General features: G+C 44.2%; 1 protein-coding gene across 6 annotated transcripts in view; it reads left to right on the top strand.

Annotated features, from left to right (window-relative positions):
- The window catches only part of armc8 (armadillo repeat containing 8), a 141,238-nt gene extending 123,449 nt beyond the window's left edge, over positions 1–17,789 (top strand). For 4 of the 6 annotated variants that reach the window (XM_072479242.1, XM_072479262.1, XM_072479233.1 and 1 more), the window contains 5 exons: positions 8,628–8,723; positions 13,431–13,503; positions 13,772–13,861; positions 14,607–14,700; positions 15,433–17,789. In XM_072479242.1, coding sequence (XP_072335343.1) covers positions 8,628–8,723; positions 13,431–13,503; positions 13,772–13,861; positions 14,607–14,700; positions 15,433–15,466 — 387 coding nt within the window. In that variant the 3' untranslated portion in view covers positions 15,467–17,789. The remainder of the gene's footprint in view (positions 1–8,627; positions 8,724–13,430; positions 13,504–13,771; positions 13,862–14,606; positions 14,701–15,432) is intronic. The other 2 variants (XM_072479271.1, XM_072479279.1) reach the window with 2 other exon arrangements.
- Positions 17,790–18,346: the final 557 nt, after the last annotated feature.

Genomic DNA, 18,346 nt, shown 5'->3' with positions numbered 1-18,346 from the left:
ATCGGCCTCTCTCGCCTCCTGCACTCCCGGCTCTTGTGCAACCCCAAATATAGCCAACCCCCAGCTTGGTTCGATCCGGACCCCCACTACTTTTGAAAGCACCTTTGTCACCCCCATCCAAAACCCCTGTAGTGCCGGGCATGACCAAAACATATGGGTATGATTCGCTGGGCTTCTCGAGCACCTCGCACACCTATCCTCCACCCCAAAAAATTTACTGAGCCGTGCTCCAGTCATATGCGCCCTGTGTAATACTTTAAACTGAATCAGGCTTAGCCTGGCACACGAGGACGACGAGTTTACCCTGCTTAGGGCATCTGCCCACAGCCCCTCCTCGATCTCCTCCCCCAGCTCTTCTTCCCATTTCCCTTTTAGTTCATCGACCATAGTCTCCCCTTCGTCCCTCATTTCCCTATATATCTGACACCTTACCATCCCCCACCCATGTCTTTGAGATCACTCTGTCCTGCACCTCTTGTGTCGGGAGCTGCGGGAATTCCCTCACCTGTTGCCTCGCAAAAGCCCTCAGTTGCATATACCTGAATGCATTCCCTTGGGGCAATCCATATTTCTCGGTCAGCGCTCCCAGACTCGCGAACTTCCCATCCACAAACAGATCTTTCAGTTGCGTTATTCCTGCTCTTTGCCACATTCCATATCCCCCATCCATTCTCCCCGGGGCAAACCTATGGTTGTTTCTTATCGGGGACCCCCCCCAAGGCTCCAGTCTTTCCCCTATGCCGTCTCCACTGTCCCCAAATCTTCAGTGTAGCCACCACCACCGGGCTTGTGGTGTAGTTCCTCGGTGAGAACGGCAATGGGGCTGTCACCATAGCCTGTAGGCTAGTCCCCCTACAGGACGCCCTCTCTAATCTCTTCCACGCCGCTCCCTCCTCCTCTCCCATCCACTTACTCACCATTGAAATATTAGCGGCCCAATAATACTCACTTAGGCTCGGTAGTGCCAGCCCCCCCCTATCCCTGCTACGCTGTAAGAATCCCTTCCTCACTCTCGGGGTCTTCCCGGCCCACACAAAACCCATGATGCTCTTTTCAATCCTTTTTTTAAAAAAAAGCCTTCGTGATCACCACCGGGAGGCACTGAAACACAAAGAGGAATCTCGGGAGGACCACCATCTTAACCGCCTGCACCCTCCCTGCCAGTGACAGGGATACCATATCCCATCTCTTAAAATCCTCCTCCATTTGTTCCACCAACCGCGTTAAATTTAACCTATGCAATGTGCCCCAATTCTTGGCTATCTGGATCCCCAGGTAACGAAAGTCCCCTGTTACCTTCCTCAACGGTAGGTCCTCTATTTCTCTACTCTGCTCCCCTGGATGCACCACAAACAACTCACTTTTCCCCATGTTCAATTTATACCCTGAAAAATCCCCAAACTCCCCAAGTATCCGCATTATTTCTGGCATCCCCTCCGCCGGGTCTGCCACGTATAGTAGCAAATCGTCCGCATACAAAGATACCCAGTGTTCTTCTCCTCCTCTAAGTACTCCCCTCCACTTCTTGGAACCCCTCAACGCTATCGGCAGGTGCTCAATCGCCAGTGCAAACAATAATGGGGACGGAGGGCATCCCTGCCTTGTCCCTCTATGGAGCCGAAAATATGCAGATCCCCGTCCATTCGTGACCACGCTCGCCATCGGGGCCCTATACAACCGCTGCACCCATCTAACATACCCCTCTCCAAAACCAAATCTCCTCAACACCTCCCACAAATAATCCCACTCCACTCTATCAAGTGCTTTCTCGGCATCCATCGCCACTACTATCTCCGTTTCCCCCTCTGGTGGGGCCATCATCATTACCCCTAACAGCCTCCGTATATTCGTTTTCAGCTGTCTCCCCTTCACAAACCCAGTTTGGTCCTCGTGGACCACCCCCGGGACACATTCCTCTATTCTCATTGCCATTACCTTGACCAGGATCTTGGCATCTACATTTAGGAGGGAAATAGGTCTATAGGACCCGCATTGTAGCGGGTCCTTTTCCTTCTTTAAGAGAAGCGATATCGTTCCTTCAGACATAGTCGGGGGCAGTTGTCCCCTTTCCTTTGCCTCATTAAAGGTCCTCGTCAATACCGGGGCGAGCAAGTCCACATATTGTCTATAGAATTCGACTGGGAATCCATCCGGTCCCGGGGCTTTTCCCGCCTGCATGCTCCTAATTCCTTTCACCACTTCTACCTCGATCTGTGCTCCCAGTCCCACCCTTTCCTGCTCTTCCACCGTGGGAAATTCCAGCCGATCAAGAAGCCCATCATTCTCTCCCTCCCATCCGGGGGTTGAGCTTCATATAATTTTTTATAAAATGTCTTGAACACTCCATTCACTCTCTCCGTTCCCCGCTCCATCTCTCCTTCCTCATCCCTCACTCCCCCTATTTCCCTCGCTGCTCCCCTTTTCCTCAATTGGTGTGCCAGCAACCTGCTCGCCTTCTCCCCATATTCGTACTGTACACCCTGTGCCTTCCTCCATTGTGCCTCTGCAGTGCCCGTAGTCAGCAAGTCAAATTCTACATGTAGCCTTTGCCTTTCCCTGTACAGTCCCTCCTCCGGTGCTTCCGCATATTGTCTGTCCACCCTCAAAAGTTCTTGCAGCAACCGCTCCCGTTCCTTACTCTCCTGCTTCCCTTTATGTGCCCTTATTGATATCAGCTCCCCTCTAACCACCGCCTTCAACGCCTCCCAGACCACTCCCACCTGGACCTCCCCATTATCATTGAGTTCCAAGTACTTTTCAATGCACCCCCTCACCCTTAGACACACCCCCTCATCTGCCATTAGTCCCATGTCCATTCTCCAGGGTGGGCGCCCTCCTGTTTCCTCCGCTATCTCCAAGTCTACCCAGTGTGGAGCGTGATCCGAAATGGCTATAGCCGTATACTCCGTTCCCCTCACCTTCGGGATCAACGCCCTTCCCAGCACAAAACAGTCTATTCGCGAGTAGACTTTATGGACATAGGAGAAAAACGAGAACTCCTTACTCCTAGGTCTGCTAAATCGCCACGGGTCTACACCTCCCATCTGCTCCATAAAATCTTTAAGCCCCTTGGCTGCTGCCGGCCTCCTTCCAGTCCTGGACTTCGACCTATCCAGCCCTGGTTCCAACACCGTATTAAAATCTCCCCCCATTATCAGCTTTCCCATCTCTAGGTCCGGAATGCGTCCTAGCATCCGCCTCATAAAATTGGCATCATCCCAGTTCGGGGCATATACGTTTACCAAAACCACCGTCTCCCCCTGTAGTTTGCCACTCACCATCACGTATCTGCCCCCGTTATCCGCCACTATAGTCTTTGCCTCGAACATTACCCGCTTCCCCACTAATATAGCCACCCCCCTGTTTTTCGCATCTAGCCCCGAATGGAACACCTGCCCCACCCATCCTTTGCGTAGCCTAACATGGTCTATCAGTTTCAGGTGCGTTTCCTGTAACATAACCACATCTGCCTTAAGTTTCTTAAGGTGTGCGAGTACCCGTGCCCTCTTTATCGGCCCGTTCAGCCCTCTCACGTTCCACGTGATCAGCCGGGTTGGGGGGGCTTCCTACCCCCCCCCCTTGTCGATTAGCCATCACCTTTTTCCAGCTCCTCACCCGGTTCCCACGCAGCTGTATCTCCCCCAGGCGGTGCCTCCCTCGCCCATCCCCTCCCATACCAGCTCCCCCCTCTCCCCAGCAGCAGCAAGCCAGTAATTCCCCCCTCCCACCCCCCCCGCTAGATCCCCCGCTAGCGTAATTACTCCCCCCATGTTGCTCCCAGAAGTCAGCAAACTCTGGCCGACCTCGGCTTCCCCCCCGTGACCTCGGCTCGCACCGTGCGACGCCCCCTCCTTCCTGCTTCTCTATTCCCGCCATGATTATCATAGCGCGGGAACCAAGCCCGCGCTTCTCCCTTGGCCCCGCCCCCAATGTCCCAACGCCCCATCTCCTCCACCTCCCCTCCTCCCCCCATCACCACCTGTGGAAGAGAGAAAAGTTACCACATCGCAGGATTAGTACATAAAACTCCTCTTTCCCCCCCTTTTTAACCCCCCTCTTTGCCCCCCACATTCGCCCCACCACTTTGTTCAAACGTTCTTTTTAATAACCCGCTCATTCTAGTTTTTCTTCCACAATAAAAGTCCACGCTTCATCCGCCGTCTCAAAGTAGTGGTGCCTCCCTCGATATGTGACCCACAGTCTTGCCGGTTGCAGCATTCCAAATTTTATCTTTTTATGAAGCACCGCCTTGGCCCGATTAAAGCTCGCCCTCCTTCTCGCCACCTCCGTACTCCAGTCTTGATAAACGCGGATCACCGCGTTCTCCCATTTACTGCTCCGAGTTTTCTTTGCCCATCTAAGGACCATTTCTCTATCCTTAAAACGGAGGAATCTCACCACTATGGCTCTGGGAGTTTCTCCTGCTCTCGGCCCTCGCGCCATCACTCGGTATGCTCCCTCCACCTCCAACGGACCCGCCGGGGCCTCCGCTCCCATTAACGAGTGCAGCATCGTGCTCACATATGCCCCGACGTCCGCTCCCTCCACACCTTCAGGAAGACCAAGAATCCTCAGGTTGTTCCTCCTTGCATTGTTCTCCAGTGCCTCCAACCTTTCCACACATCGTTTCTGATGTGCCTCATGCGTCTCCGTCTTCACCACCAGGCCCTGTATGTCGTCCTCATTCTCGGCTGCCTTTGCCTTCACGACCCGAAGCTCCCGCTCCTGGGTCTTTTGTTCCTCCTTTAGCCCTTCGATCGCCTGTAGTATCGGGGCCAACAGCTCTTTCTTCATTTCCTTTTTGAGCTCTTCCACACAGCATTTCAAGAACTCTTGTTGTTCAGGGCCCCATGTTAAACTGCCACCTTCCGACGCCATCTTGGTTTTTGCTTGCCTTCCTTGCCGCTGTTCTAAAGGATCCACTGCAATCCGGCCACTTTCTCCTCCTTTTTTCCTCCGTATCCAGGGGGGATTCCCTTCTGGTTTACCACACAGTGTTTTTAGCCGTCAAAATTGCCGTTGGGGCTCCTATCAAGAGCCCAAAAGTCCGTTTCACCGGGAGCTGCCGAAACGTGCGACTCAGCTGGTCATCGCCGCACCCGGAAGTCCTGTTGCTTACATTTAACCTATTCCCATATAAAGTAACAGTACAAACTCTGGGTGATGGAAAGTCTGGCACGATCTGAGCTACGGGCAATAGACCTGTGCATTTCAATGGGGTACGATGATCATCTGCGTCTCAGTAGGGAGCGATAATCTTTGATGGGTGGTCAATGGGACAGGCCCAGACATGTTTTGGCAGCTTATCTGTCGGTTGTGTATTTGTCTTTGGTCAAGTCTGAATTCCACAGCCTGCCTGAGGTTTGACTGCAGTATGATTTTCAAATGCCCAATACTTTAATTTTGGCTATCCAATTTAATTGGGTGTATTCTTTTATTTAAAATATCCAATTTTAATCGGGCCTAAATCTAGGCCTTGCTATGTTACTACAATGTTCTGATTTCCTGCTAGGAGTGGGGGGGGAAGATAGATGACTTAATTTGGCAGAGGGACTTAATTCCATCATGTTGGCATTTTAATGAGTGTGCATGAGATGTTAACCCATGCAAAAGGGCTTCCTGACATTGTTCGTCGGGAACACAACCCACCTTCAAAGTCTCGAGAACAGAATTCCAACTGTTTATCTCATGCCGGAAAACTGGTTTTTGGCTCCATGCCAAATTAGGTGTTTCCAGCATCCAATGAGACTGGAAGATTCTGCCCATCATCTCAACAATTCTACACCCTTAAGTACTACACTGGGTTGTCAGTTTAATTTGATGTTGATCGCCAATGCAGGGCTCAAACCCATACCCTGTGATCCAGAGGAGAGTGCGTCCAGCTGAATCAAGCCAAATGATTCTGATGTAAACAATTCGGAAGTTTTGGATTTAATTGTGTGTGACTCCTGCTTCATCAGTGTTGCCATTTTGAATGGGGTGGGAAATGAGATCTGCAGTTGGAGGTTCTCACCCACATCACACTTATTTATGTTAGTACAAGGAAATGCCTGACCTATACTTCAGAACTACTCCTACTTCTCACACTCCATTACAGTGCTTGAATGGTTAGAGGAAATTAGGGCTGTGGGGTCAGTGCCCCAACACTTCAAATTGAGATAAATATGGAAAAATGCCCTAAACGTAAATTTATTACTGTTGTTGCAAAATGGTTCTTGCTTCGCAATTGTGCAAAAGAGTTTTTGGAATCTGAGTTTGACCCGTGTCTGGAGGGTGTAATTTGCCACCCGGCAGCATAAATGGGGCCTGCTAAATTCAGATTGCTTCTGTCACTATCAGTTCCTCAAAGCCTGAAGGTGGGGATTTAAAATTATCCATTTAAAGCTGTGGTGCCTCTCAAAAAATGTAAATAATGTGATGTGATTACTTGTATATACATTATATGATTTAGATACTCTTTGTAATCTTTTTTAAAAAATATTTTTTTATTCTACATTTTCACATTTTCCTTCAAATATTTACACCCCACCCACAAACAGTAAATGGTAACAAATACAAAATCAATCCCCTTAACAGTACCAATGATCCCATCCTCCCACCACCCCAAACAACGGCCCACCTGTCAATATATGCATCCAATAAACCAAACCCTCCCACGGTGGAAACAAAAAACAAAGTAGAAAAAGAAAAAGGAGTGCGGGACCGCCCATGGTCACCATTGACTCTATAGAGTCCATCCCTTCCCTTGTCCAAATATATACAACATTGGCTCCTTTAGCCCCTACACCTGCACGCAGTGAAACAAAAAAGAAGAAAATACAGTCATGAGGTTACATCGGCACATGGCCATTTCTCAATTTGTCAGTTCTGCCACAGTCCTTCTGCCTTCGCAAACTCCTCCACTGCTTCCGCCGTTCCAAAATAAAAATCCCTGAGCTTATAAGTCACTCTCAGCTTCGCTGGATATACAATGCCGCACTGCACCTTGCTAATGTACAGTGCCCTCTTCACCCGTTTGAAGGCAGCCTGCCTCCTCGCCAGCTCCACCGTAAAGTCCTGGTATACACATATACCAGCTCCAGCCCACTGCAGCGCCCGCTTCTGCTTGGCCCAGCTCAGGACCTTCTCCTTCACACTGTACCTACGGAAGCACAGAGTCCCTGCCCTTGGCGGCTCACTCGCCTTTGGTACAGGCCTCCACGACCGATGAGCCCGATCCAGTTCATATCGGGAGGGATCCTCCCCCAATAATTTTGCCAGCATCGCGGCAAAATACTCAGTTGGCTTCGGTCCTTCAACTCCTTTGGGCAGTCCCACAATCCTCAAATTCTGTCGCCTGGATCTGTCTTCCATTTTTCCTCGTGGATCCTTGTTAATGTCCATCACCTTCTGCATCTCCTTCCCCATCGAGGCAAGTTGATCACCATGCTGCAATAACGTCTCCTCCACTTCCTTCAGCACCTCCCCTTGCTCTCGCATCTCCGCCACTGCGCTCGCCACCACCGTCATCATCGGGAAAATCGCCTCCTCCACCAGCGCACTGAACCTCCCTCACCGTCTCCATGCATTTTGCAAACTGCCTTTCGAATTCCGCAGCCATCACCTTAGTTATTTCTTCAGCCTTAAGCAATGCGGCCTCCCCTGGTGCTCCAGCCTCCGTTTTCTTTACTGACCCCGCGGTGACCTTTCCCCTCCCCGACTTTCAGCCGCTTTTTTCACGGCCGTTCTTTTGCTTGTCTTTGACATTCCCCTCCTCTGTGCTGTCTCCCGACTTTTACTGCCTTCGCTGGCCCTAGGACCGGGCGTTAACCCCCGACAATGCCGTTCCCGAACAGGAGCCCTCCAACGCGCGGCTGCCTCCCGCCTGCCGTCACCGGAAGTCCTCTTTGTAATCTATTTGAATACTTTGAGCATTGTTATTTAGATATACCAAAGTGATTCTATCACTATTGCCTTATTCATCTCGTAGATGTTTGGGGTGGAATCTTCTGCGCTAGGACAAAGTCCTGTGGAAGGGACAGGAGGAAGTCTGAGTGACTCCCGCCGCACAGTGTAGTGGGTAAACCTACTGGATTATGTGATCTTCAACTCATTAATAATATAGGTGCAAGGTTCACTGAATCTTGTGGTGGGACAGGCAGGAAGTTGGCCACCCTGTCGACCACTCCTGATTTTTGCCTCCTAACAGGCCCTATTTATACTGCCTTGCTTTGAGTGTTCCAACCTCCCCTCCCCTCCGCGCTCATGTGTTTCATCTTCGTATTTGAGGTTGTTTTAATTTTTAAAAAAAAATTTCGAGTACCCAATTCGTTTTTTCCAATTAAGGGGCAATTTAGCGTGGCCAATCCACCTAGCTTGCACATCTTTGGCTTGTTGGGGCGAAACCCACGCAAACATGGGAGAAATGTGCAAACTCCATACGGACAGCAGCCCAGAGCCAGGATCGAACCTGGGACCTCGGCGCTGTTGGGCAGCAGTGCTAGCCATTGCGCCACAGTGCTGCCCTGGTTGTTTTCATTTTCGTGAATTTAACTACTGTAGCATGAATCCATTACCCAAACTTTCTTACAGTATGTTCTGTATCTGTGCCAATTTACTAATGCGTTTTTTTTAAAAATGCCATCCAGACATTATGTATACTTGCTAATATCGCAGATGGAACAACAGCGAAGGACCTCATCATGACTAATGATGACATATTACAAAAAATTAAATACTACATGGTAAGTAATCGTTTTTCTGAAATTTCTAAATGATCAATTTTGTTTTTCCGTGGCATTGATCTTCATTGTAGGAAATAGTTAAAGCAGTCAATAAACCCCATTGCTATTCTGAAACTAATTGGTTTGCAGTGTTTTCTGTAGACCTATTGAAAGTGCAGTGCTCAGCACAATGGCTGTGTTAGAGGAGCTGCTGTTTGTGGAAAATCTTTTCTACTGCAGACACTGTTTGAGTTGTGCGCTTTTATTACTGGAAATATGGACTTTAAAGTTGCATTAGTAAATGCCTTAATCCAGCTAGGATTTAATTTAAACACCAATAAAAATTTCTAAATAAAATTATTTGTCATGCAATCCTCAATCATATTTCATGTCAATATCACTTCTGCATATTTTACTGTAATTGAGGCCATCTTTTCTAATATGGCAGAACTAGTGAGACATGATTTTTCATCAATTGATTGCAACCTTTACTTTCCTACTATGGGTTATATCTTATTCTTGCAGCTAAGCTTGCAGGACCATTTTTTAGATGAAGATAATTCCTTCTGATTGCTCAATTATCAGAATATGCGGGAGGGAAATTTTACAGGAAGGCCACATACTTTCCTGTTAAAATTTGAAAGGCTCGCTGAGCTGAGCTGTTTCTCGTTCATTAATTTAAAGGTGGTATGTTGAGCACTTGTGCTGTTCCCATTTTTTTTTTTCCAAAATCTCATTTGTAACAGATTGTCCTTTGAAGTCATTAGAAGTAAAGTTCACTTCTGTGGAAGTTTGATTAGTTCTGCGAAGAAGTAGCCTGATATCAGCTGTCATATTTGTATCACTAATTAAAGCTACAGGCGCCATAGCAGACCACCAAAACCTGGAAATAAAAATGAATGATATTCATTGCAACTGTTATGATCTCCATGGAGACCGATAACTTTTAAAAAGAGATGTGGATTTCTCGGCAACCGACAGAGAATCACATGACAAGATTTTAAGACTTCTACTGTTACTAACAAATTAAAATCAACATCGACTAAACATTACTGAAACATAATGTCACCATTGTCCCAGAAGATCATAGGCTGCTTTCCCCTTGGAGAGAGCTGACTAGTGGTGATTTAACCTGAGGATCACTACACCTAAAGCGATAGGCAAGGTTAAGAATGCGGGCCTTCATGAATAATCTTACTTAACAAAAAAAAGTACAGCACAGGAACAGGACCTTCGGCCCTCCAAGCTTGCGTCGACCGTGCTGCCCGTCTAACCTAAAACCTTCTACACATCAAGGGTCCGTATTCCTGTATTTGACTATCCTATTCATGTATTTGTCAAGACGCCCCTTAAACGTCACTACTGTACTTGCTTGCACCACCTCCTCTGGCAGCAAGTTCCAGGCACCCACTACCCTCTTGTGTAAAAAACGCTTCCCTCGCAATTTAAACCTATGCCCCCTAGTAATTGACTCTTCCACCCTGGGAAAAAGCTTCTGACAATCTACTCAGCCCATGCACCTCATAATTTTGTAGACTTCAATCAGGTCACCCCTCAACCTCCATAGTTCCAGTGAGAACAAACCAACCTCCCCTCATAGCCAATGCCCTTCTTACCAGGCAACATCCTCAAAACCTCTTGTCCCTCTCCAAAGCTTCCACATACTTCTAGTAGTGTGGTGACTGGAATTGAACACTGTATACCAAGTGTGGCCTAACTAAAGTTCTATACAGCTGCAGCTTGACTTGCCAATTTTTAGATTCAATGCCCCGGCCGATGAAGGCAAGTATGCCATATGCGTTCTTGACTATCTTCTCCACCTGCGTTGCCACTTTCAGTGATCTGTGGACCTGTACACCCAGATCCCTCTGCCTGTCAATACTCTTCAGGGTTCTGCCATTTACTGTATATTTCCCACCTGTATTAGACCTTCCAAAATGCATTACCTCACATTTGTCCAGATTAAACTCCATCTGCCATCTCTCCGACCAAGTCTTCAACCAATCCATATCCTGACGTATCCTCTGACAGTCGTCATCACTATCCGCAATTCCACCAACCTTTGTGTCGTCCGCAAACTTGCTAATTAGACCAGTTACATTTTCCTCCAAATCTTTTATATATACTACAAACCGCAAAGTGCCCATATGACTTCCGGTGCCATGGGTTTGTGAGATAAGGAGGGAGAGGAGGTGCCAGGGGGTTGCAAAGTAAGGAGGGAGGGAGTGAGGTGCCATGGGGCTAAGAGGTGAGGAAGGAAAGCAAAGTCAAATAAAAACCCATTGAGGTATCGAGTTGCAGTTTTGGCACCTCTCAAAAGAACAAAAGAAAGCTGCTGATGAGAAGCAAGGAGGAGAGATTTGGAACTCTCAAAAGAACAGATCTTGTCGGCAATGATGGAGAATAGAAGTAAAACTCTCCACGGTAAGGAAGGTTTCACCAGAACTAACTAAAGCATTTGAATCGGTCGGATACCGGAATCTCTGGAGTTCCGGATCATCAGGACCGTCATGACCTGAGGGAAAGGGGGCTTTGTCGAGATGTACCTTGCTGGTGATCATTAGACCCAGAAGACTTGGTGGAAGTGGAGTGATGGTGAAAGACACTGGCAATTTGACTCAGCATATCGAGGAGTAACTGAGCTCAGCTGTAGAGCTGGGAGAAGCTACTGGACTTACTCTTTGATACTACCGTGTGCCTGAAGCATAGATTGAAGTTAAAACAAATTTATCTTTTTGTTAAACTGATGTATGATTTGCCTGTGAGCTAATATTTGAATTATGTTGCCATTAGGTTGTTTGTAACCATAAAAGTCTTAAAAAGTGATATCTTGCCCTTTGGTTAAACATTGATAAACATTACTTCATAAACATTACTTAATATCCAACTAATATACCAAAGTATAGTAAAAGCACTTTCCATTAAATAGTTGGCACTCATAAAAGCTTTATGCCATGTTTAAAGGCTATGTTGTGCTCTCAGTGGATAGGTAGCCTTGTAGACTGAGTCCCATACTCTCCCAGCTTTCCAACAGGATCCCTTCTTCCTAGCACATCAGGACGAGTCTTCCAGTATTCCGTTGAAAGTTCCTTCACTCAATTTTCTGAGTATCATTGAACTGACTTCCGGCAACAAGGCATCCTCCCGTCCTTCAATTTCCACAAATCATGTCTCTTCAAATAGGGAATCCATTCTCTCCAGTAATCTGCTTAGTGGTCAATACAAAAATAGTCTATTCATCTACAGTAGCAGCTGTTTCTCTCCATCTCCCGGGGTCTCGTGTCCAGCAAGACCAGCTGCCCTTGTGTCAAGGTATGAAAACTGGCACTTGACTTTCTGTGGGTTTTGATCTGGGTCTTTGTCCCCATGATGACCTTATCACATGGGTTCAGAATGCATTCACCATCTCCGATTCCAGGACATCTGTCTTACCTTGTATTAAAGGCGACAGTTTAAAACATAAATGCCTTATGAAATCTTGTATTTGTAACAATCTTTATCATAATTTCACAGCATTCTCCCCCCCATACCTCATTCTAAGCCCTACTCTTCTTTAGGAGGGGGTAATTAACTGATGCTCTTTGTGCTTCTGCATTAAAACATCTGTACAAATGCCTTAATACTGTTCTGTAACATACTCTCCAAGAACTTGTGGGGGATAGAATTGGAAATTCCTAGGGATTTAATTAGATTGCTCTTCAATAAGAATTCTAATTAATATTTGTAGGTACCAGGCTGTCCAGAACAGACATGTTTAAGCATTGGTTGGTATATAATGCTACTACTTTCTAAGCTCAGGATCCATAGAATAATTTAATGAGAATCTGGATAGTGTCACCTAGCTAATGGCAAAATGAAGTGGCACAAGTAAACCTATTCATGCCAAGTTTCGAAAATATGCTGAAGGCCAGATCCAAGAGTAATGTTTGGAAATTAGTGGTCTTAAGCAGCAGCATCAGGAGCCACTGACTTGCCTTAGAGGTACCTGTTTGATATGAATCAACGCAATCCAATTGTTAATCTGGGATGTGTACTCCAACTCCAAAATCCATATAAATAAAATGAACTAATTGAATCTACTGCATTGTTTAAAAAAAAAAATGCTTTCATCAATTATCCCACACCATGTCCCACTCGCCCGTTAATCCGGTTGACATTCCATGACCCTCTTTCAAGATTGCTTTTTCCTTATTTGACCCAAGACTGACTGCACTCCCTTTGTTGGGCTGCAAGATATCTGGTCACCTTTGATCAACCAACTGCTCCAGCTGACAGAATGCTACTGAGGCACAACCTCCGATGTTTCCATTGAACGGGCACCATCTGATGGAAACAGTCATTCGAAAATCCTCCACAATTGACTCGGTGCTCCAAATGTGTGCGCAGTTTGTTTGAGCAATAGAGAGGCCTGGCCATGGAGATGGATCGAGTCTCTGACCATTTCCATTGGCTGGGTTTAATTTGTCTGCCGTCCACTAGCGGAAGCACTGACTTACAAAATCAGGATATCCTGATTATGCCACAAAATTGAATTGCAGCTCCAGATTAAAATCAACAATCCTGATTCTTCAACATTTGCTCCTTATTTCTCAGATTTATAACATTTTACTTCAGCAGCAAAGGGAACTGTAATGTTCAGTGAGATGTATCACTGACCGGGGAACTGCTAACATTAAATACATTTTGTATTATCTAGCCTCTATATTAATACAATCAATTATTTTCCAGGGTCATTCAAATGTAAAACTTCAGTTAGCTGCTACTTTGTGTATATCTAATCTCATTTGGAGTGAAGAGGAAGGTAAGGGCATCACTTGTTACCTTCGAGTTTACATAGTTGTTTCCTTGTAATTCAGACATTGTTACAGATTTTTTTTCTTTCTTGAAACATTAAAATGATAAAATATTTGCTGATTACTTAACCTGCCAGCTGTCTTTGTTTCACAATTAATTTTTTTGAATATTTAACTTTGTCCCAATATTTCAGTATACTGTCTGGTGGCCAGAATTGCTAGTTTTCTGTGTGAAAATGTATAACAGATTTCCTAATTTGTTGATTTCTTTTAAAGGGACATTGTCGGATTCCCCTGATCACTCACCAGGCTTAAGCAGTGAGTGGCTGAGTATACAGACAAGGAAGGTGCCAGGTTTAAACACTGGTCTGTGCTGATTTAGCTGATCTCAAACAGAATGGAAATATGGGGGTATTATTAAGTGGCCATAATCTCTTGGGTTTGAGGTGGGGAAAAAATAAGCCAGAAATTCTCGTTCCTTATTTGCCAGCATTCTTTGCTGGGATTCTGAATGTGGATATCAGCTGTGGACAACATTGGGCTCTCTGATGTCACCACGAACAGCAGCTTGCTGGCCCACAGTGTCTCAGTTCACACCTGAATAATTGTTCCTTTGGTGAGATGTGCCAGTGGGTGGCCACCATCCATTAAACCGTACCCCAACACAGAATTAAAGTGTAATGCCCATTATGGCATACATTCAACTGTGTATTTGGCGCAAGCAATTACTGTTCCGAAAGTAGAATCTGCATAAACATTCCCCAGTGCAGACTATTGGGCTTTTGACATTGCCGTTATAAGCCTCTTAGAAAAAAACTGGCAGATAAAGATGTCGTATCTATGAAGACTTTCAAATCTCAGTGATGTTCTTTGTGGGCTACAAGCACTCATAATTCTGAATAAGAGCTTTTGGAATGCTAAAGGGCTTTACTGTACATCGGTCTTTGTACCCGATTAAACATGCAAAAGAAATGTTTCGTAGTAAAACACTTTCTAATTGAAGGATGTAAAATATACCATGAGATTAGTTTCATACAGAACACTACATTTGTGCCAGTCTGTGACTAATAACCAATGATGTTGAAGGATTAACTTGTACTTTATTTATTAGGTTCCCATGAGCGTCAAGATAAACTCCGAGAGATGGGAATAGCAGATATTTTACATAAATTGGTTCAATCTACAGACCCCAACCTATGTGACAAGTAAGCATTATATATGCATGCATAAATCTTGTCCTTGTTAGAATACCTTCCATCCTTCTATTAATCTCATAAATGTTGTCAAATAGTCTGTGGCATAAATTAAAGTGAAAAGTCAGTTAATAAATTGTGACATATAGATATGATACCATGTTTGTAATTTTTGTATGTTACAATAGAGTTGTGGATTCGGTAAGAAATAAACTGTTTTAGGCTGCAATTAAGAAAAATGCTCCCTGGACAGATTTTAATGATTAATCATCTTGCATAAGAGGGATAGGATCTCCTAGGCTTTGTGCCAGTATTGTTATGTGATTTCTACTGTGCTGCCACCTTATGTGCAATCCTTCCAAGCTAGTTCTTAATTTTTACAAGTTCTGTCTGAAGCACAGTACTGAAACTCTCAGCTTTATTTTAAAGTATTTATTTGTACAAATTCTTTGCATGGTTAGTGGTTTTGAAACAGTTGACATTAACCTTAGACACTACATGCAATCTCTATGCATTGAGATAATTCTATTTCTCTTGTTCTTCAAATATAACCGATTGGTAATTATTTTAGGACCAAGATTGATAACCTATTTATGCTGCGATTTCCATATTTGTTCTAATTTTAAATACTAGTTGTTGCTGACCACAAAAGTAACCATTTGAGTTTCGATAAATGTTTTAATAGAATTTTAGCTGACTACTGTAAAATCAGCATATCAAGAATTATTTCTGAATTTGTTACAGGGCAAAAACAGCACTGCAGCAATTCCTGTCATGAGTAATTAACCTTGTGGGGTCCCATCCGCGACTTAATGGACAACAGGCAGGAGGCTCAGTGGAAAGCTCACCCCTGATCCTTTTTTGCACAAGTCACCTTGGACTGCAGTTTTTGTGTGCAGTGATTCGTGAAGAAATGTTAGTCATTCAGGAAGAAAAAACAAACAATGCAGTGGACAAAAAGGTTCAGTCTCAATGTGATTGCTTCCACGAAGACTAAACAAACAATCGATTTTTTTCCCGCCTCTAGTCCGAAAAAAAATCTACTCCTCCTGCAGCTATTTAGTGTGTGATTGGTTACTTTTTGAAATTTTTTTTTAAAAATAGTGTTTTCTACAGGTTTTCCAGGGTGGAGTATTGCTTGCTGAACTAAGGCTATACTTGGTGTAAAGAATTTGCTTATACACAACATCCTAAAGAGAATGTAATATTTAAACAAAAGTGTGGAAAAAATATAATTTTGGTTGGAAGTTCTATATGTAAAATATTGTATGTATTTGATGAACAACAATTCATCTGTGTTTACTTTGGAACTGTTTTTAGGCCTACACAGTTAGTATTAAAATTCTACATTATATATTGCAACCTACAACCTTCCATACCCTCCCCCCAGAGGATATTCCTAGCAGAAGGCGAACATAGATGCAATGTCACTGACCTTCACGTAAAGATCCAGGTGTAAATCCAACTCAGGGACAGGTAATGAAGGAATTCTCTCACTCATCCTCTTTAACTCTTTTTAGTTGCACTTTTTGAACAATCTACAATTCTGCTTCTCGGCATCAGGATTGTAACGTGTGGCTGAGCTCCAATGGATTGGGTGTTGGTGGCCTTTGTCAGATGCACAGAGACTTGATCTCACTGCTGCTACCTGTACACCTAACTGCACAGACTAGGGATACTTGGTACTTCGTGCATGGGAGATAATGCATAAGGCTGTTCAGAAGTTGAGGAATATTGATGGATCAGTTTAAGGAAGCTCCATGCCATACCTGAGGCACGATAGAGATGAGCCTGATATCTTAGAGCAAGATAAACTATGTTGACACACAAGACACTGGAGCTGCATGTATGATGTTTCCATAATGCAGCTGTATAAAGATCATACATCTTCCATACAAATGGGTGTTGCTACATAAATGACTTGTACATTCACATATACCAAACCTGGCATTGGTACACTGTTCAATGTGCCATAGCCGGCGCTAACAATGCCACTGCTGGTGGAGTGAAACTTTTACTTTGCACTGTCACCCCTTGTCTTCACGAATGCAAAACAAATGATGGCCAGTATTGGCATCCATTCAAATGTCCTCCTCTCCAATTGAAAATAAAAGCTACACTACAAATTTTAGATTAACTTTACACTTAAGTATGTTATCTGAATATGATACTCAAATAAAACCTGTGTAGGCCAATTGAAAAGAATGCAGTTCTTTTTATTTTTGCAGTGTTTTCACCTTAATTGGAATTTCCCAGTTCGCACAATTAGCTCCTTGTGTTATGTTGCTTTTGCTTTTGCCCTTACAACTTTCTCCAAATGTTGGCATTTGAATTTTTAGCACCTGTTTTTACGCTGCCGCAAAAGGTTTGTTAGTATTTGTATACTACTGGGGTTAGTGCAGCATTACAAAGAGGGGCTTCCATTCTGGTTCTTGACAAATAAAAATAGTAGCAAGTTTTGTAAGGATTTGCATTGAAATTTCCAGTGTTCATATTTGTGTTGTCTTGGTTGCTGCATGTGTCAGTGCCTGGCTGCATGAAGCTGTTATCATTATCTTAGCAGATACATTTTTGTAGCAGATGATCTGTACAGAAATATGGATGGAAAAATGTAAACAAAGTAATCAAAGGTTGAAATACTTGAGCATGAAGAATTTGAACGTGAAACAATTTATAAAAAAAAAAATCTGAAGAACACTTTTTTAAAAACGAGTTGTGACCACTACATTTTAAGTACACTCCTCCCAAATGGATTGTTTTGATTACATTGCATTTTAAACTGATCTCACTCAGTTTTTGTACATACCTGCAGCTGATTTGAATAGGTTTCTGCTTTTATACACAGGTATTTTAGCAGCACTGTCTGTGTAATATATTGCGAAGAGACTATCACATTTTTCTGATGTCATTTTAAGCTCTGCTGACAGAAGTCAATTAAATAAAATGTGGCTTCTTAGGCTTTTTATATAACACTGGTTATGAAATTATAGTTATGTCCTCTAATTAACAAGGGTCTATTATGATAACAGTATAATGTACTCACATTCATGGTGTCTGTGCAGGAAATTTATATTTTCTTATTAAAAATGATTTTCAGTTAACCTATTGTACAGAATCCAAAGATTCACTTTCCTCCATTAGTCAAGAATTCCTTCTACTTGTAAGCCTTTTAAAGAAAAATTTGAAATGGCTGTTCTTGCAGGGAATGTGACTTGCCTAGTGACACAAATTAGAAGAGCTTCTGGGAACACCTGGGACTCTTAGTAATTGCATTTCCCATTGTACAAACCAAGGAAGTTCTCGGCTCAGTTCTCAGTCCATGCTGATAGGTCTGTCTGCCAGGGGTTGCAATAGGCAGATCTCTGAGCGAGGGTAGGGGAAATTAACTGAGGTTCCTGCTTCTGATTTCGACTTGCTAAAAATAATGCAGAGGTGAGTGCCTAGTGAAAAAATGATTTTTCTAATTTTTGAATAATTTATTAAAACTGTAAGAATGATGATTTTTAGAAGGGTGCCAATGACCACCGCAAGTGACTGCTTTTTATGAGAGCAGAAGAAATATTTTGAGCGGGAGGGGAGGGTATGGGAAAGCAGTTTCTGGTAGTGAAAAGCAGAAGGGCGAAACATGCTCATGCATTACTGCTTGTTCCTTCAGTCC

This window comes from Scyliorhinus torazame, chromosome 2, assembly GCF_047496885.1.
Source record: "Scyliorhinus torazame isolate Kashiwa2021f chromosome 2, sScyTor2.1, whole genome shotgun sequence".
Taxonomy (NCBI): domain Eukaryota; kingdom Metazoa; phylum Chordata; class Chondrichthyes; order Carcharhiniformes; family Scyliorhinidae; genus Scyliorhinus; species Scyliorhinus torazame.
This window is presented reverse-complemented; position numbering and strand designations above follow the sequence as displayed.